Source organism: Nicotiana sylvestris, chromosome 5, assembly GCF_000393655.2.
Source record: "Nicotiana sylvestris chromosome 5, ASM39365v2, whole genome shotgun sequence".
NCBI lineage: Eukaryota > Viridiplantae > Streptophyta > Magnoliopsida > Solanales > Solanaceae > Nicotiana > Nicotiana sylvestris.
In genome coordinates this window covers 12,377,876-12,400,102 of record NC_091061.1, presented here as the reverse complement: position 1 = coordinate 12,400,102, position 22,227 = coordinate 12,377,876, and the positions used below count along the sequence as shown (strand labels likewise).

The window sequence follows — 22,227 nt, the reverse complement described above, 5'->3', positions numbered from 1 at the left end:
CTTGCTGTTTATGTTGGTGACATAAATCTTATTGGAACTCCGGAAGAGCTCCAAGAGGGTCTTAAAAATACTTTTACATGGACAAAGTGTACCCATTAAGTACACCAATGAATATTCAATCACTTGAAGTGAATAAGGATCCGTTCCAACCTCTAGAAGAGGATGAGGAGCTCCTTGGTCCTGAAATACTCTATCTCGGTGTAGATGGTGCACTTATTTATCTTGCTAATGCTAACAAAAGTGGTGCAGATCGTATTGGTAATGCAGATGCAGGTTATTTATCCGATACTCATAAAGCTCGATTTCAAACCGGCAAGCAGAGAGTGCATATGATTGAGATCAGTGATTCATTCGAGAAACATGTGGGTTGGAATGTGATAAAAGACCCACAATATTATACGGAGACAATGTTTCATGCATAGCACTATTAAAGGGAGGATTTATAAAAGGAGATAGAACGAAGAACATTTCACCAGAATTATTCTACATACATGATCGTCAGGAAAATTGTGACATTGATGTGCATCAAATTAGTTCAAGTGACAATTCAACAGATTGTCTTTACCAACATCAATTTTTGAGAATATGGTATACAAGATTGGAATGCGGAGACTCAAATATTTGAAATAAGGTTTTCTTCAGGGGGAATAAAATGCGCGATGTACTCTTTTTCCCTTACTAAGGTTTTTCCTACAGGGTTTTCCTTATAAGGTTTTTAATGAGGCAGCCAGCAATGCGTATTACTAAATATGTGTACTTTTTTTCCTTCACTAGGATTTGCCCACGTGGTTTTTCCTAGTAAGGTTTTAATGAGACACCTTATCTTTTGATGAACATCCAAGGGGGAGTGTTATAATTATATTATATTATGGATGTTCATTTAGTACTCCATTGTAATAAGCTTCCTGAAGAAGCTTATCCATATGGGACTCCACCGTAAATATGTTTATCTATTTAAGTACTCTATTGGAAATAAGCTTCCTGAAGAAGCTTATCACTTCGATACCCGATTATGGATAAACATTACCCACGGTAGAAGATTATCCATACCGGGTATAATAAGCTTATCCCTTCAGTACCCAGTTATGGATAAATATTATCCCCGGTAGAATATCCACGGTAGAAGATTATCCATACCGGGTATAATAAGCTTATCCTTTCAGTACCCAGTTATGGATAAATATTACCCCCGGTAGAAGATTATCCATATCGGGTATAATAAGCTTATCCTTTCAGTACTCCGTTATGGATAAACATTGCTCTCAGTAGAAGATTATCCATATCTGGTATAGTAGCAGCTTACACAACAACTTCCTTTCTTCTATAAATAGAAGAGATTTCAGTTCATTATGTACATCAGTTTGAATTCGAGTAATATATCAGTTTCTCTCTATACTTGTCTTTACTTTATAGTCTTTATTTTATAACAAATTTCGTATTTTCACTAATATTCTTGAGAAATATTTATTTGGTGATTTAATTAGTTATATCATCTTTGAATATTGAATTTGTTGAACAATTTGATTAACAATCGTGTTCTATTTAAGTTACAAAATTTATATTTGTTGGAGGTTGGTGAAGAATGTCATTTAACAACTCCTTTCCTAGACAGTTAAATATCATTATCCTCTTTGATTTTATCATTAACAAGCAGAGGATAAACAAATATCACCAGAGACCGTATAATCATTGTAAATGCTTTTATTACTGTGCAAGAATCTCTATGTTCTACCATTATCAGCAATTGAGGGACTTATCCAGATTAAAATCCAAATTAAGAAGCAATTACCATATACAACTTATACTCTCACTTTTTTCAGAACTGATAATGAAATACAATGGTCACACGCCCATGACTCCTTCAACTACTTGATTTATTCCTTCATAATGTAACGAATGAGCTCGTATAACTTCCATTAGAAACATTAGCCATCAACAGTTTGACAGTCATTTCTAGGATTTATGTTGTGGCACAAAAAAGCAAAGCAACCTTAGATTTGCACCTAGATTACTGAAACTCAAAGAACAGTGGATTTCATGTTTCACGCCTGCGCATTCAGCAATTTCTTATAATTTCAGTGAGGGTAAGCCTGAATCTCTACAATGAATTGCGGCACAGTTGCATGAGCATGGTTGGTTTTGATATTGTTTTCTTTGCGTCTAACTTCCCTCTTTATCAGCTTTTGTGTTTTCCAATAAGGTGAACATGAAGTTGCCCGAAAAGACAGCATCTTTATCTACGCAAACAAAAGCAACATCATCAGAACGATAGCTCTGGAGATTATATCTTATTCAGTCTTAACACAGAAATACAACAAACAACAACAACCCAATGAAATCCCACAAGTGGGATCTAGGGAGAATAGCGTGTACGCAGACCTTTGTTTTTGATAGATCCTCGGTTCAAGAATACGAAAAGAGACAATAGATAAGTAGCAGCAACAGAAAGCAGAAAATAATAACAGCATCGTAAGAGCCCGAAATATAAGCATGAATTGTTGAATACCTTCATCTCCTTTCCCAGTTTTAGTTAAGTGAAGCTTTCAACAGGAATGGTTGAAATACAATACAAAGTTTCCTCAAGTAGCAAAAGCCTCATGGATAATGTTTGCTCTAATGGAACCTTAAATCAAAGACTTCTTTCATACTTATTGAACATTGGCCATTAGATTTATTTCTTATTATTATTTTTAAGACGAAGTAACTTCAGTTAAATTAAGTTCAATGCATAAAAGACAAAGCAACAGTCAAATCAAGCTTTCTAATAACTCCGCCACTATTTAGCTCCAGATGAATACTTGGGAACATCTAGAATTCACAATAAATACCTCATGGGGAGTATGATAAGGTATTTAAGCTAAAACGTATTTTGTTACCCTCAAAAGTAAGTATCTAATACTGAGTCAATACCAACAACAGGATGACGATTCTTAGCCTAAAGAGGGAATTCGAAGCCAGCAAGTGATCCTGTAAATAATTTTTCTTCATCTACTTCTTGAGGACTGGCTTGAAGATACGCAACAAGTAGATCACAATAACAGAAAAGAGAAAAAGGCGCCTAGTTCAACTTTAAGGTTTTTCTCCTTTTCTATGGAGAGAGAGCAAGAGTACAGAAACCCTTAGGAGTTATAGGTGCATACATGCTTTTCACATGAACTGATTTAATACAAATTAGTTGGGACACAATTCGTACCTGTCAATGACAGACAGTTGGATTCCCTGCGAACATACCTACACATAGCCTGCAATGACAAAATCAAACAAATAAGCATGGTGTGCAGACCATTGCCTTTGACACAATCTGGTACAAATGTCCAACATCCTAATACAGAAACACAAAAAGCAACAAAAATACAAGGAACAATACTAGACGATATGCACCAAAATTGTAACATAGTCAATACCAAGTCAAAGCTGCAAGAACATATATGAAGAACTTCAGGAGAAATAATACCAAATTCTATGTACCACACAAGAGTTAAAAGAACTAAAAATTTGCTTTATAAGGCCGGATTTTTCAAAGAACTATAACTTGTGGAAGTGTTATAATTCTCTTTTGTGCAAATATTGGACATTTTTTCACTAATAAAAGCACCCGAAGTATCTGAAAAAAAAAGAAGAAAAAGCACCCTAAGTATATGTATGTATACTTGCCTGGACTGGAAGTAGGGCTGCATCATTTGGTAAAGATGTACCATCATCAGAGAAGACATTCCTACAACATAGAATATCAGAAGGTTAATCAAACAAAGGCATATAGAGTCTCTTCAGTAAACTAAAAGGAAATCACCAGTTTAAATTTTAATTGTCATTTGCCATTAATAAGAAACTCCATCTTTTTCAAATTACCAAAACTAGAAATCAGATCTTCCCTTATAGTCCTCTCCCCAAGTCAAAATCCTAGTTCGTGATAATACCACAGTAATATCAACTAAAAAGCATTCACCTTTGATTACTACCATCATCTTGTTCTCAGCTCAAGAACAAGAAAACTTTCATTTTTGGTGAACTCCAAAAAAAAAAAAAAAAAAATAGGTATGCTCAATGAACGAAGGGCAATCATGGCATGCCAAAAAACCAGATATAGAAAAATAAATAGAGTAAATGAGGCAAAGCAGACTCTGATGGGCGACTGCAATATAGTTGCCTTCAAATTCTCTAATCCTCTTCTACGGATAAAATCATAAAAACAGATTCTAAAATTAACGACAGTAAGGCATATGCTTTTGTGACAGTTTTTTTATTTTTTCCTGTTACTTCAGCAAAGAACTTCTCTTTTCCTCTTATTTATTTTCTTCTCAAACTTTGATGCAGCACTCATTCAAAATGAGGGAGAAGCAATTCAGTAAGAACATAAAAGCAATTCAGTAAAGCTACATTAATAGTGATGCATTTGAAGATGTACTATCATTCCGTTAAGGAAAAATCAGACAATAAGGACAATGGTACTTCATCTAGATTGAAGTGAATTCAAGGTCCAAGTGATTTTAATTTATATAAAAGTAAAGTGTCTGGCTTGAAAGAAACAGCAGAAATTTTTGAAGCAAAAGAAGAAATATACAGTGCCTTAAACTTATCTGCATTTTTTTTTTATAAGGTAAATTGTATTAATCAAAAGGGAGAGAACTCCCGTATACAAGAAGTATATCAAAAAGTAGAGAATTTACATCAGAACATGATTCTCTACAAAAAAAAGCCCAATCTTCTATACAAATAGGGGCTATATGAGTGCACCAAAAAGCGATCAAAGATAAAAGACTATTCTTAAGATGTGAAAAAGGAGACTCAATCCCCTCAAAAGCTCTCCTATTTCTCTCCCCCCAAACTATCCACATGAGAGCTAACGGGGCGAACTTCCACGCCTTTTGCTTTCTTCTTCTACGGAAACCGGCCCGGCTATATAGCATTTCCTTTAGCGTGCTTGGCATCACCCATTGAACACCAAAAAGGTTCAGGATCGCCCTCCACAAAGCCGAGGACACAGGACAATGCAACAAAAGATGATCAACTTCTTCCTCTGAGCTTTTATACATATAGCACCAACTAACAAGTGTAATTCCCCTCTTTCGCAGATTCTCAGCAGTCAAAATCACTCCCCTCGCCGCTAACCATGGAAAAAAGCACACCTTCGTGGACTCCGAAGAGAACAGTTGCTAGGTGGAGGTGGCATGTTCAACAATGGTTTGATTCTTCTTGTTTCTTACAACGGGGTTGCCCAGTAAGCTTAGAAGTTTTGGCCAGAGTTGTTCACACGCTCGAAACGCAAACCAAGGTGGAGATTGAAAATGTTGGTTTATGTTTAGTTAACAATGGCATGCTGAAAATGTTGGTTTATGTTTAGTCAACAATGGCATGCCAATTGGAAGAGTTGGTGGAAAGAGTTGGTGTGGATGCTAGGAGGAAGCTTCCTCCTTTGATGTCACCCATGACATCAAGAGGAGGTAGTTTGATGTCACCAATGACATCAAGAGGAGGTCTTTACCTCTATAAATAGATGCACTCCTTCATTTGTAGAAACCATCCCAAAAATAATACAACACATTGTAGTGAGTAGAGAGTTAGAGAGAAATTCTCTTAAGTGTAATTGGGAACTCTCCCTTTCCTTTGTAAATATTAAAAAGGCAACTGTTCTCTGGTGGACGTAGGATTATTTTGATCCGAACCACGTTAAATCTTGTGTTCTTTTTTTTACGTTTCCGCTAACAAGTCCCATACTACCCCCGCTACATGCTCCTTACGAATTTGTTGGATCATCAATTCCTTCTGGTTTGAAACTCTGAAAACGTGGGGAAGGAGACTCTCAGAGTATCCTCTCCACACCACCTATGATTCCAAAAGCTGATTCTCCTTCCATCTCCCACCCTGTAAGAGATGTTGCCACTGAAGGATTCTCAATTCTTCATGATGCTCCTCCACATGCCACACCCGAAAGGTGTTGTGATTGCCTTGGTCCTCCAACCCCCTCTCATGGAATCATACTTTTCTACTATGACCTCCCTCCATAGAGCATGCTCTTTTACCCCGAATCTCCACAGTCATTTCCCCAACAAAGCTCTGTTGAATACCCTAAGATCTTTTACTCCAAGTCCACCCCACTTCTTTGGGAAAGTGACCGTCTGCCAATTCACAAGATGATACTTTCTAGTTCCATCCGCTGCATCCCAAAGAAAATTCCTTTGAAGTCGCTCCAGTTTTTCTGTGATGCTCACAGGAGCTTGCAACAGGGACAAGTAATAGGTGGGCATACTCGATAAAGTGTTTTTAATGAGCACTTCATTTCCGCCTTTTGACAAGTACCGTTTCTGCCAGCCTGCTAATCTTTTTTCAACCCTTTCGATCACTGGATTCCAAACCGTAGTATCCTTATGCGAAGCGCCCAATGGGAGACCCAAGTAAGTAGTGGGAAAGGAGCCCACCTTACATCTGAGAACATAAGACAAAGCATCAATGTTAGCAACCTCACCCACCGGGAAAATCTCACACTTGCCGAGGTTGATTTTGAGACCTGATACTATCTAAAACCACTGCAGGACCTGCTTCATGTAGGTCAATTGATCCATATCGGCATCACAAAAAACCAGGATGTCATCCGCCAAAAGCAAATGAGAGACTCTTCGGGCACTAGGCACCCCGATCGGAGCTGAGAATCCTCGCAAGAAACCTCCGCCCGCCTCTCGATCCATCACTAGAATGAATAGCATGGGGGATAGAGGGTCTCCTTGCCTGAGACCCCTGGAGCTGCTAAAGAAACCACACGGGCTACCATTAACCAGGATAGAGAATCTGACTGAGGAAATGCAGAACTTGATCCATCCCCTCCATCTTGCCCCAAACCCCATCCGCATCATAATGAAATCCAGGAACTCCCAATTGACATGGTCGAAAGCCTTCTCAAGGTCCAACTTGCATAGTAAGCCGAGATCTCTATTTTTCCTTTTGGAGTCTACAAGTTCATTTGCCACCAAAGCGGCATCCAGGATCTGCCTACCTTCCACAAACGCATTCTGGGAGTACGAAACAGACACGTCAAGAACCTTCTTGAGTCTATTGGAAAGCACTTTAGAAATAATCTTGTAAATGCTCTCCACGAGACTAATAGGCATGTAGTCACTGATAGAAGATGCACCTTCTTTCTTAGGCACAATAGTAATAAAAGAAGCATTGATACTTCTCTCAAAAACACCATTCACATGGAAGTATTCAATGGCTTCCATCAACTCCTCCTTGATGGTGTCCCAACAGAGCTGGAAGAAGGCCGAGGAGAAACCATCAGGGCCGGGGGCCTTATCACCAGCACAACTCGACACAGCCTCGTGCACCTCCTCCTCCTCGAAAGCCCTTTCTAGCCACTCACTGTCTCCCTCCCCTATGTGGTTGAACTATATTCCCCCCAAAGTCGGCCTCCAACTAACTTCTTCTTTGTATAAATTCTCATAAAACTCCACTATCGCCCCTTTTACCTCCTCCTCTCCCTCAATCCTCACCCCATCCACAACTACGGACTCTATGAAGTTTCTCCTTCGATTTGCAACCGCCACCATGTGGAAAAATTTGGTATTCGAATCCCCTTCCTTTAACCATAACGCCCTCGATTTTTGCCGCCAACTAGTCTCCTGAGCTATTGCTAACTCGACTATTTCCCTCTTAACCTCCCTCGATCTCTCTTTCTCAGATTCATCTAACTCCCTCGCCCCTTACCCTCTCTCTAGATCCCCCAATTTATGCATAAGCTCCCTCATTTTAACCTCTACCCTCCCAAAAACCTCCTTATTCCACCAAATAATATCTCCCTTGAGCAATTTAAGTTTCTTCGAAAGACGGAATGAAGGTGTCCCTGATACCTCGTAGCTTGTCCACCATTCTTTCACCTTGTCACCAAATTCTGACACCTTCAACCACATGTTCTCGAATCGGAAGGGAGCACGCACCCCCCTCCCTCTGCATCCATCTAGCAAGATAGGAAAATGATCCGAAGTCAACATAGGTAAAGGAATCTGCAGCACATTCGGCACCAACTCATCCCAGGAGGACGATATTAGAAATTTATCAAGTCTAGACCTTGAGTTGGAATCCTCCGCCCTGGCCCAAGTAAACCTTTCCCCTGACAGAGGAAGATCAATGAGAAAGTGATCATTGATGAAGTCAGAAAACTCCTCCATGGCCCTCGAAAACATACTACACCCTAACCTCTCCTCCCAGAACCCATGGAATGCCTCATTTCCTATCATATTGGCCAGTTCCTCCCAGAAAAACACCTAGGACCCTTCTCCTACCGGTCCGTACACTCCCCCAAATCCCTACTCCACCTCACTCACTCTATCTTTGACAAGAGCTGCTAAAGAAAAAACTCCCTTCTTAATCTCCTTTACCTCCAAGCTTCTATCATCCCACATTAGAAGAATGCCCCCGTCACTGGCTTAGTGCAAACTAGTTTTTGTTACAGATATAGATGATATTTTAGACGCAATTGCTGATTTACACAGCCTGCAATTACGCCTGTTGCACTGGCTTAGTGCAAATATTTATATAATATATTATTTACCCATAAAAAAAAAGAGTCATAAGGCAACCAAAACAATTTATTCAAGAACTAATTGCCTTGTAAACTCTTCTCAGATCTCATCTCAAAGCAATGTTACACTTTAGAACCCACACTTCTTATCGTTTGAAGACATTTCAACCCACTGATAGCAATTTAGCAAAAAGCTAAAGCTTCTCAAAACAAGGAACTGCAACAAAGGCTTCTTCCAGAATTGCACGATCAGCAGGTACACACACACAAGACATTTCTCCACATTTCCCATCAACCAAAACCCTCAAAATTAGGAATATAAAAGCTTTTCGAAGAAGGGCATCAAGAGATTCCCTCATGCCTCTTTATATATATATATATACACACACGCACACACATATATATATACACACACATGCACACACACACATATATCTTTATATATATATATATATAAAGATTTCTCATGCCTTGGCTTTTCCCCAGTTCTGCTGCTTTAAGCCAAATGTTATAACCCCAGAACCCATGGAATGTCGCATTCCCCATCATATTGGCCAGTTCCTCCTAGAAAAACACCTTGGACCCTTCTCCTACCGGTCTGTACACTCCCCAAATCCCCACTCTACCTCACTCACTCTATCTTTGACAAGAGCTGCTAAAGAAAAAACTCTCTTCTTCTCCTTTACCTCCAAGCTTCTATCATCCCACATTAGAAGAATGCCCCGGCACTGGCTTAGTGCAAACTAGTTTTTGTTACAGATATAGATGATATTTTAGACGCAATTGCTGATTTACACAATCTGCAATTACGCCTGGTGCACTGGCTTAGTGCAAATATTTATATAATATATTATTTACCCATAAAAAAAAAGAGTCATAAGGCAACCAAAACAATTTATTCAAGAACTAATTGCCTTGTAAACTCTTCTCAGATCTCATCTCAAAGCAATGTCATACTTTAGAACCCACACTTCTAATCTTTTGAAGACATTTCAACCCACTGATAGCAATTTAGCAAAAAGCTAAAGCTTCTCAAAACCAGGAACTGCAGCAAAGGCTTCTTCCAGAATTGCACGATCAGCAGGTACACACACACACAAGACACTTCTCCACATTTCCCATCAACCAAAACCCTCAAAATTAGGAATATAAAAGCTTTTCGAAGAAGGGCATCAAGAGATTCCCTCATGCCTCTTTATATATATATATATACACACACGCACACACACATATATCTTTATATATATATATACACACATATATCTTTATATATATATATATATAAAGATTTCTCATGCCTTGGCTTTTCCCCAGTTCTGCTGCTTTAAGCCAAATGTTAGAAAATGAGTCTGAGAACTGCTTTCCAGTGTGGGTAATGGATCAGCCAACCAAATGCTCATTCTCAATCTGATAAATATCCAGCTCAAATTTTTACAACCTTCATCCACCGAGAGCTTAGAGCTAATTTTTTGACAACTGCAAGCATATGAGGACTGAACAGTGCATTCAAAATAAGGTCTTGAAGCTTTTCTTAGCTAAGGTCTATAAACTTCTTGTGCTTATTTTCTGATAATTATTCATTTTAATTCATGCAACTGTGCGCTGCTCGTAATAGTAATAATCTGCTAAGTGGAAATTCTGACAAATACGCGGAGCTTTACATAAGTAGAATAGTGACAAAAAATTAAGCTGAGTGGATGTTCATGAAATAGCACATTAGTTCCCTATAATGACCATGGAAGCATGTTTGAACATAATGATCATTATTCATCAAAACAAAGCAAAAGGAAACATACAAAACTAAAACAATATTATGGATCCTGAACCAATGTATTTACCTCCAAATTACATTTTGCAGCTCATCCTGCTCAGCTTCAGGAAGCATAGCAGCATCATAAGCAACAATGTTACCGTAAAATATCTTCTCCAAATCCTTCATCCATTTAGTCAACAATAAATTAACCTGCGATTTAAAAATTGACATTTTATATGAATAGATAAGTTTAAATTTTCTATTTCTTGTCATGAACAATAGAATCTGAGATGCCAGTATCATTCCACAGAGAAGACAAATAAACCGAGTCACCATTATGGAGCTGCAAACTAAATTGTGTAATTTTTTCCTCCATCGTGCTTTGGAGGTGAGAATAAATTGTCCAAAAAAGAAATGAATGAAGCAGAAAAGGGGTAGCATTACACCAAATTTCCCAAAATAAGTTGTAAACCAATGCAAAAACGTACAATAACTTAAACAAATCACTTGTTGATAGTCAATATTAAAACAAGGATGGGGATGAGCCTGAAAGTCAAACCCCATAAAACCTCTGGAAAAAGAGATCTTCTGTAGCAACATATGAAAACGAAAAATGAAAATAGTAATGATGCAAAAGAACCTATTCGAGCTGATTGATGCTCTTCCACCAAGGTAAGTGACAAGTCTGATAACCATCCCAAATTTTATTTATTTTATAAGGTAAACATTAAAAGAGGGAAGTTTAGGATGACCATAATTGTTGATGTAAGAAATATAATAACATAAACTTTTGTATTGAAAGATTTTAGATATCACTAGCTTAGACTTACTATATACCTGCCTGTAACCACGCTATTTCGTTTTGCTCTACAGCTCCAAGTTTTCCTTCCGATTTTTTCCATTTCCTTCCATTTCTTCTAAAGATTTCTTTTTTTTTTTTTTGGAGGGCCCGACATCATTAATCAGGCTCTTTTTTTAGACAGGTAACAGTATATTAATCATCAGCACGAAGGCTGTGCTAGAGCCATATTAACAGATTGCAAAAGCAAAAGTGTGGCCATGTCCTTCTTACCATTAGTCATGCTTTTATATACTTTACCAACGGTTGCACCAAAAATTTCTCTTAAAACCAAACATAAGAGTAGTTGAAACTTTACAGCCATTCTAGCTTGGTTGTCAATTTAACAACATAGAAAAGATCAAAAGATATTCAACAAGATGGCCGTTCCACTACAAATAGCACTGCCACTTGAATTTACTTTCCAAAATGAACGCCAAGGAGAAGAATTATTTGCGATATTGAATTGAGTTTTCAATACAAGAGTTTAATAACTTACCCCAGCTTTAGAAACTCTCAACTCCAGGTCATGATTATATATCTCATATAGATATTGCCCCAACTCGACACCTTCCTTTCCCTCCTGCTTCAAGCGTCGCAAGCATAGCCACATATGGATAACAAGTAAAGCAAATGTGGTCTTAAATGTTTTCTCCAAGCTAAATACTGCATGCAACACATACAAGCAGATCAAATAACTAAGGCAAACACAGATTAGCATAGCTACTTTGTGAAGAAACAGATCACTTAATTAAACGAAAAAGGCAATTATGCTTAAAGATTGAATGAACATTCAACTCACTTGGGCTCTTGAATTAACATGAGCAATAATGCTTGTCAAAGATTTGCAACAATTGGGTTAGAGATATAGCTGCCAGTGCCTAAATAATTAAAAGATGAGGTAGATAATGTGAAAAGAATGCAGATCAGGAACGTGTATAAAGATTGCAGATCAAGAACACCGGTGAAGGAGGTGTGAGAGATTGGCCCTGGAGGGTCTAAGGAGAGGTAGAGGCAGGCCGAAGAAGTATTGGGGAGAGGTTTTTAAGCAAGATATGGCGTTGCTCCAGCTTACCGAGGACATGACCATGGATAGGAACGTGTGGAGGTTGAGAATAAAGGTAAAGGGTTAGGATAGGTAGCCGAGCGTTGTCCTTGTCTATAACAGTAGCTTTAGTACATGATTTAGTGTTATTTGTGTATTTTCGTATTCCTTGACTGTAATTACTTGTTGTTGCTTTCATTTCTACTTTCTGATTGCAGTACCTAGTATTAGTTTTGTATTTTTGTTTCCGTTTTCTAATTGGTGTGCTTGTTGTTGCCCTTCCTTTTACCTGTCCTAAGCCGAGGGTCTACCGGAAACAACCTCTCTGTCTTCTTGAAAGTAGGGGTAATGTCTGCGTACACACTACCCTCCTCAGACCCCACTTGTGGAATTACATTGAGTTGTTATTGTTGTTGTTGTTGTTGAACGCATATAAAGAGGTTTTAGTCGGTCTACAAATTCACAACACCAGAGTACGGAAGAAAATGACTAAAGAATTTGCAGGGGAATAAGAGCCATAGACTTTAGTCAAGAAACATCTACAGATAGTTCTTAAATACAACTTTGTAAAATGCATCTTTTGTTACACATATCAGCTGCTTGAATGCCCAATCAGAATCATACGCAATCCAAATGAACAGACTCAAGAAGAACAACATTCTTTTTCTCTTTTTTAAACAAACAAATAAAAGAGAGGTTTCACATAACAATCCATAAGCACATAGGAAAATGGCTGAAGAGAGTGTGGTCAATGAGCTGAAGAGCAAAGAGACTCACCATCATAGATAGCAGGTCTATCAATTTGGTGAATAACACGGAGATAGATAACATTAGCTCCTCGAATGGACGTGCTTTGCTTACTATAGAACAACATCAATTTGAGGAACAAACGCTGGATGCCCTCATATTGTGGCTCTTCAATTCGTAACGGTGAATCAGGGGCCAATGCCAATGATTGAGGCTTAGACCAGAACATCTTATTCAAATTTACCTGCTCAAATAACAGGAGTTCAATTATTAGTCCTTTGCAAATCGGACACCATTGCATGCAACAAATCTATGTTCCACTAAGCATAGACACCAGCAACTTAATTAAGAGAAAGGTATCTTCTTTCATTTGGCACAATTTCATTACAGAAAAAAGTATAGAGAAATAAACATGCGATTTCAAAACCTTGATAATCACCGAAAGATAAAAATGCACAGTAGGGTGGACACTGTAGTGGATTTACAATGTCAGCTGCTTGTGTGCTAGCATCCCTTCAGCTCAAACTAAAGTTGCACAGTTGAGAAATCATTAAGTCTTTTGCATAGTTGAAAGACTCTATATAATGAGTATATATTTATAGGTATGCACTCGACACCAAGGGTGCATCCTAGAGGTCAATGAAGTTGGAACGAAGACCATGGCAGACCAAAGCTCTAAATTGCAGCAGAGACTAAAAAGCTAAGTGACTTCTTTCTCACCAACCTAAATTGAGTTGCACAGAGTTACCCAACACCTATACTAGTAGAGAAAGCCGCTACACAATTGAATAGTAGAGGTGTGTAAACTCATTCGAACGCCACCTTCAAGAAGAAAAAGAAAGTCCACACACATTGTCACAATGAAGTAGTCGGTGCAGTCGTATTACACACCCACTTATTTGAAATTTTATGTTTACCTTTGAATGGACATCAAGTACTCAAAATAGCATCTTAAACTAGGATAAATAAGCAAATTGATCAGCAGATATAATGCAATAAATGAACCAGAACAAAGTCCTAGGGCATCACCTTACTAACATCTAATTACCACCAGAGGCGGAGCCACGATTTGACATTAAGGGTTCGGGCCTTTAAGTAACTGAGTTCTAAATTAATAATCTGCACATATTCAATAGACAAATACATGGTTTGGACCAAAGTTACTGGCTTTGGCACAAAATGATAGCTCCACCCCTGATTACCACAAAAGAAAAAATCTGAAATTTTCAAACCTGGAGTTTGCTATTATAGTCTTTCTCAGTGGAATGGTCTACAGACGGCGCAACCGCGGAATAATCTCGACATGAAAAAGAACACAAGCGTCTTCCAATTTCTGCGTTCCTTTTTGTATAAGCCCTAGAAAACTGTGAAATGGCCCTGCTCCATCTCGGCAACATTCTCCCTCTGTATGGCGAAAGCGAGTGAACAATGAAAGGAGAAAACTACTGAAGAACGGCCTTAAAATGGACACCACCAAGAAGGCAAAATACCTTATTAAAGCCTTGCTACGTAGATTTTTGTGTACAGGTGACATTTTTTTGCAAAATAAAATATATTTTTACCTTTTTAAGTATGTTACTTTTTTAGATAATCTTTTTCGAATACAATTTATAATAAAACTTGAATAGAATTATATTATTTAGGCTAAAAATAATAAAGTTTTAGTTAATCTTTTTTTGAATTTGACCTGAAAATAAAGATTTATACAATTGAAATAAATAGTCAAGATATCTAAAAAGTTATAAAAATACATAATTTGAAATTAATTATTTTGGCTATAATTTTTTATATAGCTCTAAATTATGGTGCTCTAAAAATATACTTTTTACATATTTTACTTGAAAGGGTAAAAATACACAGTTGAAATAAATAGTCATTACATCAAAAGAAGAAATAAAAAGAGTGAACAATTTCAAGAAATAACTTATTATTTCTAACATACTTATTGCTCTTAAAAATACTTATTGCATAAATGTAGGGTAAGGCTACGTACGATAGACTTTTGTGGTCCGGCCCTTCCCCAGACCCCGCGCATAGCGGGAGCTTAGTGTACCGGGCTGCCCTTTTTTTTTATTGCTCTAAAAATGTATCCATAGAGTAAGTTATTTTTTGTAATTGTACACTCTTTTTATTTCTTCCTTTGATACAATGACTATTTATTTCAACTATGTATTTTTATTTTTTTCAGGTAAAATTTGTGTGTATATATATTGAGCACCATAATTTAGAGCTATATAAAAAATTATAACCAAAATAATTAATTTCAAACTATGTATTTTTATAACTTTTTAGATCATTGACTATTTATTTCAATTGTATAAATCTTTATTTTCAGGTCAAATTCAAAAAAAGATTAACTAAAACCTTATTAATTTTAGTCATATAAAATAATTAGCCTAAATAATGTAGTTCTATCCAAGTTTTATTATAAATTTTATTCGAAAAAAATTATATAAAAAAGTAACATACTTAAAAAGGTAAAAACTATATTTTATTTTTCAAAAAAATGCCACATATACAGAAAAATTTACATGGCAGGCGAGTGCACCCACAGAATTTGCCACATCAACATTCGGGGGGTAATAGCTCTCAAAAGACCTATTTGAAAGGGGTAATTAAGACCACGAATAATTTAAGGTTGTAACTAATAATTGGTGACAAGTTTAAGGGGCAGTAAGGTATTTTGCCCTACCAAGAATTGGGTGAGTTTTGAGTTGTTGCAATTTTTCGATGATCAGAGTTTTAGCTTAAGAAAATGGAGAAAAAGCCAAAATAGTCCTCTCTCTTTATATTTTGGTTCAAAATGATCCTATTTTTTAGTTCTTTTAACAAACTACTGCACTTTCAAGACCATGTAAGGCGATAAGACTTATTTACGTATTTGGTAAAAACCCAAAAATACTTATAAACCAAGTCAAGTATTTATAAGTTAAAATTATCCATAAATCATAAGTTAGTTATGGCTTTTCAGTTTATAAGTACTTTTAATTTTGACTAAGATTTTTACTAGTTTATCCTTAATAATATTTTTATTTCACATATGTTTTCCAAAATAAATTTTCTAACCTTCTCTTCGTTCCGTATCGGTTATACATCCTTTTCTTTATAAAAATAATTTTAACTTATAAAGTTTTAAGGATATTTTAGTTATCTTAATAAAAAACAGCTTATTATTAGCACTTTTCTATCAAATATATCAATTGCTTATTATGAGTTTCAGCGTATTTATCCAAATACGTAAATATATATAAATCAATTTCAACCCTTAAAAATACTTTTCAATCACTTCAGAATAGTCTGTGAATTAAAAAAATATTATTTAGGATAAAAGAACATTTTATAAACACTTTTCTACCAAATATATAAACTGTTATTATCAGTTTCAACATATTTATCCAAATACCTAAATACTTAAAAGCTTAAAAAAAATCACTAACGGAGACAAAACGTCATGTGCCCTTCACGTGAAACAGAAATGGTAGCCAATGTCTGCATCTCCAAAATCTTGGTAGGCTAATGAGTGGCTACAAACAACGAAATCCAATTCCAATTCCAATTCCAATTCCAATTCCAATTCCAAATCCAGTTCCAATTCTGAGGTTGAACAGAGGAGCATGCATTACTCTTGACTCGAGTTCTATATCAGCAACCCATAAATAAGTTGCCGATCACCGAAAAAGCAAAGGGTCCATTATTGTTTTTCACTTAATTTGTGATTGCGATGCTATAGAAATGGGTCTTGTGACAATTTAGCAATGATAGGTGTGAATTTTCAGCCGTCCATTTATATATTTGCAAAATCTGTTCTGTCTCAAAATCCAGCAGCAAACTACAACTTCTTCCATTTTCCTCTGCAGAAGTTACCCGTTTGTAGAATCGGGTATGGGTCGGGATTGGGCTTCTCACCTAGTCCAGGTGGCGGCGGCTACTATGGCGGTTACTATAATAAGCAGAAGAGGAGAAAATACAAAGCTATTGCATTGGTTAAGGCAAGTCGAAAAGAGTCTCCATATGAAGTTTTAGGGGTGTCTTCATCGGCGACGGCAGACCAAATCAAACGGGCATATCGCAAACTTGCTCTTAAGTATCATCCTGATGTTAACAAAGAGGTAGTGTAGCCTTTTGAATTTATTAGTTTTAACTTGATAATTTGGATTATCTAATAAATATGCTTATGCGTTAAGTGCTAAAGTTTATAAAATGATTTTAGTTAACTTAATAACACAGTTGGCATTGTTGCTTATAGCTGTAGTGGTATGGGCAAAAGCTATTGGGTTCAGGTAATCCCGTACTTGCTTTCCATTTTACTTGTTCACCTAGGATTAGCACTAGAAATAGCAAAATGTGCACACAAGCAGAGGATCCATGATCTGAAGTTTATGGATTTCTGCCATGGTCTCGAGTTAATACTACAATAATAACTAGGTTCACAATTGTAACAACCTAGTCCACTAGTAATAATGTCTGCTTTGAGCCTGGCCCACACGGCATTAAAACGCGTCACCAGGGTCTAAGGCTTTTTTACTATATACCCAGCAATTTTCCTGTGTTTTGTCGATGTGAGATTCACATGGGTTGTCACAACAATCAAATATTTATAGATATTTAGTGGATTTCTTAGTATATATACATCATCCGGGCTAAAGCTAATGGGTTCACATGATCCCATACCAACACACTAGATCCATCCCCGCGCACATAAATCTAGCAAGAGAAATTCCAAATATGGTACAACACTATTTATTTTACTTTAGGGAATCAAGGCATTATTTGTCAAATTACCTTTTCCTTTTTAACTTTTTGCATGGTCCTTGTCGACGGCAGGAAAAGAAGAAAAACAGATTGCCTGAAGTTAAAACGGGAAATAGGAACTAAAACTTTCTCTTCCTTCCCGGTGATTAAATATGGTTTTATTGAAGGACATCTCCCTTTTTGTTAATGCCTTCCTGTACAGCCCGATGCTCAAGAAAAGTTTATGAGGATTAAGCATGCTTACAACACACTATTGAACTCCAAAACAAGGAAGAGATATGATTCGGGAAGTGACACATCAAGTTATTCATATTATAGTGGAGCAGGAAAAAATAAAAGTACTGCAGATGAAGAAGACTTCTATAGCTTTGGTAAAACACCTTTGCTAATTGTGATATTTGCTGCTCACTTGTACTGAAGTTCTGTTAGTATGCATGTTTGTTTATAATCTTAATTCTCTACTAATTGCCCTCGGCAAAGCCTCGTAGTAATAAAGCAACAGCTCTTTTACCTTGCATCTCGTGGTCAGGAGCTGGGTTCAAAACCTCTATCATTTTTGTCTTCAATGAGAACTAGAAAATTGAAATAAGAATTTAAACATGAAAATGGTAAAAGCATCCGTGTTCCATTAATTAATCAACTTGAGTGTGTAGTCTGAAATGCCTCTAGTGTTTTGATACCGCTTAGCTCCTTGCACTTTCTCCCGGCTTTTATAGATAGACGCGGGGGGGGGGGGGGGGGGGGTTCTGTTGACATCTAAGTTATTCGGACTCGGGTGCGGGTATGCGATACGGGGACGGATTCGAGTATCGGATTCGGCAAAATTTAAATTTTAAGATTCGGGGGTGCGGATCCGGATATGGATATGGGTGCGGGGATTCGGCTATTAAAAAATAGAGTTATACAAATATTGTAAATTTTGAGAGATATTCTGTGAAAAACTTACATGAATATTGTAGAATTCAATCTTTCATTCTCCAAGTTACTCGGACTCGGGTGCGGGTATGCGATACGGGGACGGATTCGAGTATCGGATTCGGCAAAATTTAAATTTTAAGATTCGGGGATGCGGATCCGGATATGGATATGGGTGCGGGGATTCGGCTATTAAAAAATAGAGTTATACAAATATTGTAAATTTTGAGAGATATTCTGTGAAAAACTTACATGAATATTGTAGAATTCAATCTTTCATTCTCCAAGATGGACATTATTCTTTCATTGTCCTAAATCTATTTTATTTTTGATTTTGAGAAATCAAAATCTCAATTTTTCTCCTAATTAGATGGACTCCGGTCAAAGTGTCCGAAGTCAGTTGACCGAATTCAGGACGTATCCCATCCCCGTCTCGTATCGGGATGGGGACGACACCAAAATCGAAGAGTCCGCACAACTTAGGTTGACATAGAGCAAAGGGGAGCTCCATTGAACTGGTTCGATCGTGGATGGCAAATCTCACCACAAAACCTGATTACTTGGTTGCTCAATAGAGTTAGATGTTTGAACCTCATAGTGACACTGAAAATTGTTTGTGATACCTCAAAATAGACACTACACCAACATTCTGAATAAAGCAATACTTCCACCCTAAGTTGCTCTGACACGGCAATTAGGGTGTTGCACCTGTGTCGACACGACACTAATACGGGTGTAGGTATAGGATCCGCACCGGATCTGGTCAAATAATTTTGTGTACTTTGACCACGACAGACGGAAAAATTCGAGACGAGATACAATTTGATTCCCAAAATCAGAACCAAAACTAAGGTAAATTTGAAGAAAATAGCATAGCTAATCTAGGAAATCAATCATTTACATATCTACAACTTGAGAATAAAAAAGAAATTCACACTTTACAAGTTATACGTAAGTATTCCTCAAAATTTCTTACTATAATTTAGAGATAATTTTAATTTTTTATTTTTTTGAATTATTTTTAGTCGGATCTTCGCACCCGTATCCGTACTAGGATCCGTATCCCCGAATCTTAGAACTTACATCTCGAAGGATCCGACCTCTAGATCCGCACCCGTGTCGGACACCCACGCCCGTATCCGAGTAACTTAGCTTCCACCATCCAGCATCCAATCATGAGGTCTTTAATTTCAGTGTTCCAGATGTTTCACATATGATATCCATAGGTAACAAACTGTATGCTTTTATTAAACAAAATGAAAGCTAAAAAACAGAAACGAAAACACAAGAAAAACAAAACAGAACTCTACGTTAGTTCAACAATCCAAAAAAAAAAAATATGCGTTAATCTGTCAGTGAGGCAGTTCTTATCTCTTTTTGGCTTTACATTCTTATGTTTAACCCCTTCATGCTGCAGGTAGCTTTTTCAAGGATGTTCAAATAACAATAGGTAGATTTGCACATGGCAGTTAAAGAAATACTATCCATTATCTTCGACTGTGCTAGGACCTTTTTCATATATTGCGTGTCTTGCGGTTAAAGAGTCATCTGGATTTCAAGTCTAATTTCTTTCTGCAGAGGACTTCTTTAAGGATCTCCAAGAAGAATTTCGGAATTGGGAGTCAAGTGTCGCTTCGGAGGGAAAACCAAAGAGTTTGTGGGAAGAATTGGCGGTAAGAAGTTGATAAATTCAATTTGTGAGAAATAAAAGCACAATTAAGAAATGTATAAACAGTAAATTGCTATTTTTTTTTATCATTTTAATCATTTGCCTCTTACCACCTATTTTCCCTGTGAGGTGCCTCTGGCTTAGATACCCCTTGGTCCAGGGGGTTGAGAAGGTTTCCTTGGATGTGAAAATCATTTAACTGTTAGAGTTGGAAGAGAGTGCAGTACTTTTATTTGCATGCGACAAGAAAGAATTAGAGTTTCTCTCACTATACAATTTGATTGTTGACAGGAAATCGGGGAAGAATTTGTTGAGTTCTTAGAGAAGGAGCTTAATATAACTGATGCAGAGGTAGAAGAAGAAAGCGACAAGGAAAGGCCCCAGAAGGGCAATACACAATCTGAAACAAATAGAACTGGTAATGCAAAACAAAACAGGACAGAGAAAGATAGCAGTATTGAAGAAAATATCGATGAGATTGAAGCAACCCTTGCCCAATTGAAAAAGGAATTAGGTCTCTGATGGGATTGAATTGATACTCCCTAAAAAGAAGAGCAACAATGTATTGAAGCACATCTTCTTGATGTTTTTGGTTGTGTCTGCCGGCAAACTCAAATGGTTCACCCCCTTTGAACATGTACCAACTGAAAATCACAAATGGTGTCCTTTATTCATTTCCTTGTACAGCTGCTATGATTCACAAAGTTTTTGCTGTAGTCATGGAGAACTGGCTGCTACATCTTCTGATGTTTTAGATATAGCTTGTATCAAAAGGTTTCATGTGTATTACTATTATGTAGAAATGGGAGTTGGGTTGTATGGGTAGGGGTATTATAGGAATTACTGTTGTTTGTCATGTGTATTTGGTATTTTGCTCTTCAATTTCAGTCATTTCATGAATTCATGTTCCTCTTTTAATGGTGAAACGTGTTAAGCCAACCGGGTTCCACTTCTGCTTCTACCTTCTTTGTTCATTTGCATTCTCCATCGGTGTTACTGGGTATGGAGTACCACCTTCTTTCTGCCATGTTTCTTTCATTTGTTTCTTTTTCTCTTCTGTTTCTTCTTTATTAACTGATTTTTCTGCTGTTGGTGTTGTTTCTTTCTTGCCTCTGTTTCCTTCTGTTATCTTCAATTTGCTTTCTCTTCTGTTTTTTGCCTTTACTTGGAAGAATTTGCTAGAAGCTGTACATGCATGCGATAATATCTGTCTCATCTGCTCACGCACGTGGCTTTTCTTACTTTGTTATCTTTTGGGCAATACAGAGATGTATACTTGAGAGAAACTGATCTTTAGGAACTTTGTCTAGCATTTGGGAAAACATCTACTGGCGCCTCCTGTTAAAGAGTTGATTGGATTAATTTCGGCTGGCTTACAAATCTAAAGGTATGATGACCACTGCATTCTTTTTGGGTATTTTTGTGTCATTAGGTAAAACTTTATGTGCCATAGGTGTTTGTTAAGATAAATACATGTTATGTTGAAATGTGAAGTGAGAGCTTTCAAATAAAAGTCATGGTTCTACTCCAGGAGATGATAAGGTGAAAGCTCATTAGCAGAGTAATTACTTCTTCTTAACTCCCACTCTCTTATTCCCTTCTTCTCTTCAAATTGTGATCATTTTACCGTAATTACTTCTTCGATTTAAAAAAAACTATTTTATTAGATATTTTGGGACAAAAAGGAGATGGCAATAAGAGGTCATTGCTACAGGGGAATACTACATTACCTTGAAGTTCTCTTTTCCAGACCAGAATTTCATATGGCATCTAACTCGGGTTTCCAAGCCAAATAAAAGACATGAGAGGAAAGACTTGTGCGAACTTGCAGCAATCAGAGGCACTTATGCTGCGCGCTGGGTGACATGTGGAGACTTTAATACAACCAGGTTTGCATCAGAAAGAAGAACCAGCAGCAGTTTTACAGCAGATATGGCTGATTTTGCTAACTGTATTGAAGAACTCAAACTCATTGATCCTCCTCTAACTGGCGGTA

The 22,227-nt window shown here is 37.1% G+C and overlaps 2 protein-coding genes across 3 annotated transcripts; one reads left to right on the top strand and one right to left on the bottom strand.

Moving 5' to 3' along the window:
• Positions 1-1,676: 1,676 nt before the first annotated feature.
• LOC104219232 (uncharacterized) lies at positions 1,677-14,364 on the bottom strand. Its single transcript, XM_070174253.1, has 7 exons — positions 14,128-14,364; positions 12,926-13,139; positions 11,603-11,769; positions 10,351-10,475; positions 3,655-3,715; positions 3,194-3,242; positions 1,677-2,237 (listed from the first exon to the last, which is right to left on the bottom strand). The coding sequence occupies exons 1-7, from the start codon at positions 14,290-14,292 to the stop codon at positions 2,161-2,163; spliced, it is 858 nt and encodes a 285-aa protein (XP_070030354.1). The 5' UTR covers positions 14,293-14,364; the 3' UTR covers positions 1,677-2,160.
• A 1,992-nt stretch (positions 14,365-16,356) lies between these two features.
• On the top strand, positions 16,357-21,170 carry LOC104219233 (uncharacterized). 2 transcript variants are annotated; one of them, XM_009769871.2, is made up of 5 exons: positions 16,357-17,004; positions 17,850-18,018; positions 19,980-20,012; positions 20,141-20,235; positions 20,523-21,170. In XM_009769871.2, the coding sequence occupies exons 1-5, from the start codon at positions 16,651-16,653 to the stop codon at positions 20,751-20,753; spliced, it is 882 nt and encodes a 293-aa protein (XP_009768173.1). In that variant the 5' UTR covers positions 16,357-16,650; the 3' UTR covers positions 20,754-21,170. The 2 variants fall into 2 exon arrangements, with proteins under 2 accessions (XP_009768173.1, XP_009768175.1); XM_009769873.2 differs by lacking the exon at positions 19,980-20,012 and having other exon boundaries at positions 16,361-17,004.
• Positions 21,171-22,227: the final 1,057 nt, after the last annotated feature.

What these genes read in the sequence shown, in the direction of transcription:
- LOC104219233 (XM_009769871.2), top strand. Translation starts at nt 16,651, where the DNA reads ATGATAGGTGTGAATTTTCAGCCGTCCATTTATATATTTGCAAAATCT. An exon ending in AGAAGACTTCTATAGCTTTG is followed by an intron (nt 18,019 to 19,979) that starts GTAAAACACCTT and finishes TTCATGCTGCAG; the next exon opens with GTAGCTTTTTCAAGGATGTT. An exon ending in GGATGTTCAAATAACAATAG is followed by an intron (nt 20,013 to 20,140) that starts GTAGATTTGCAC and finishes TTCTTTCTGCAG; the next exon opens with AGGACTTCTTTAAGGATCTC.
- LOC104219232 (XM_070174253.1), bottom strand. Translation starts at nt 14,292, where the DNA reads ATGTTGCCGAGATGGAGCAGGGCCATTTCACAGTTTTCTAGGGCTTAT. An exon ending in CTGCAAAATGTAATTTGGAG is followed by an intron (nt 3,716 to 10,350) that starts GTAAATACATTG and finishes TCTATGTTGTAG; the next exon opens with GAATGTCTTCTCTGATGATG. An exon ending in CAACTGTCTGTCATTGACAG is followed by an intron (nt 2,238 to 3,193) that starts GTACGAATTGTG and finishes TTGTTTGCGTAG; the next exon opens with ATAAAGATGCTGTCTTTTCG.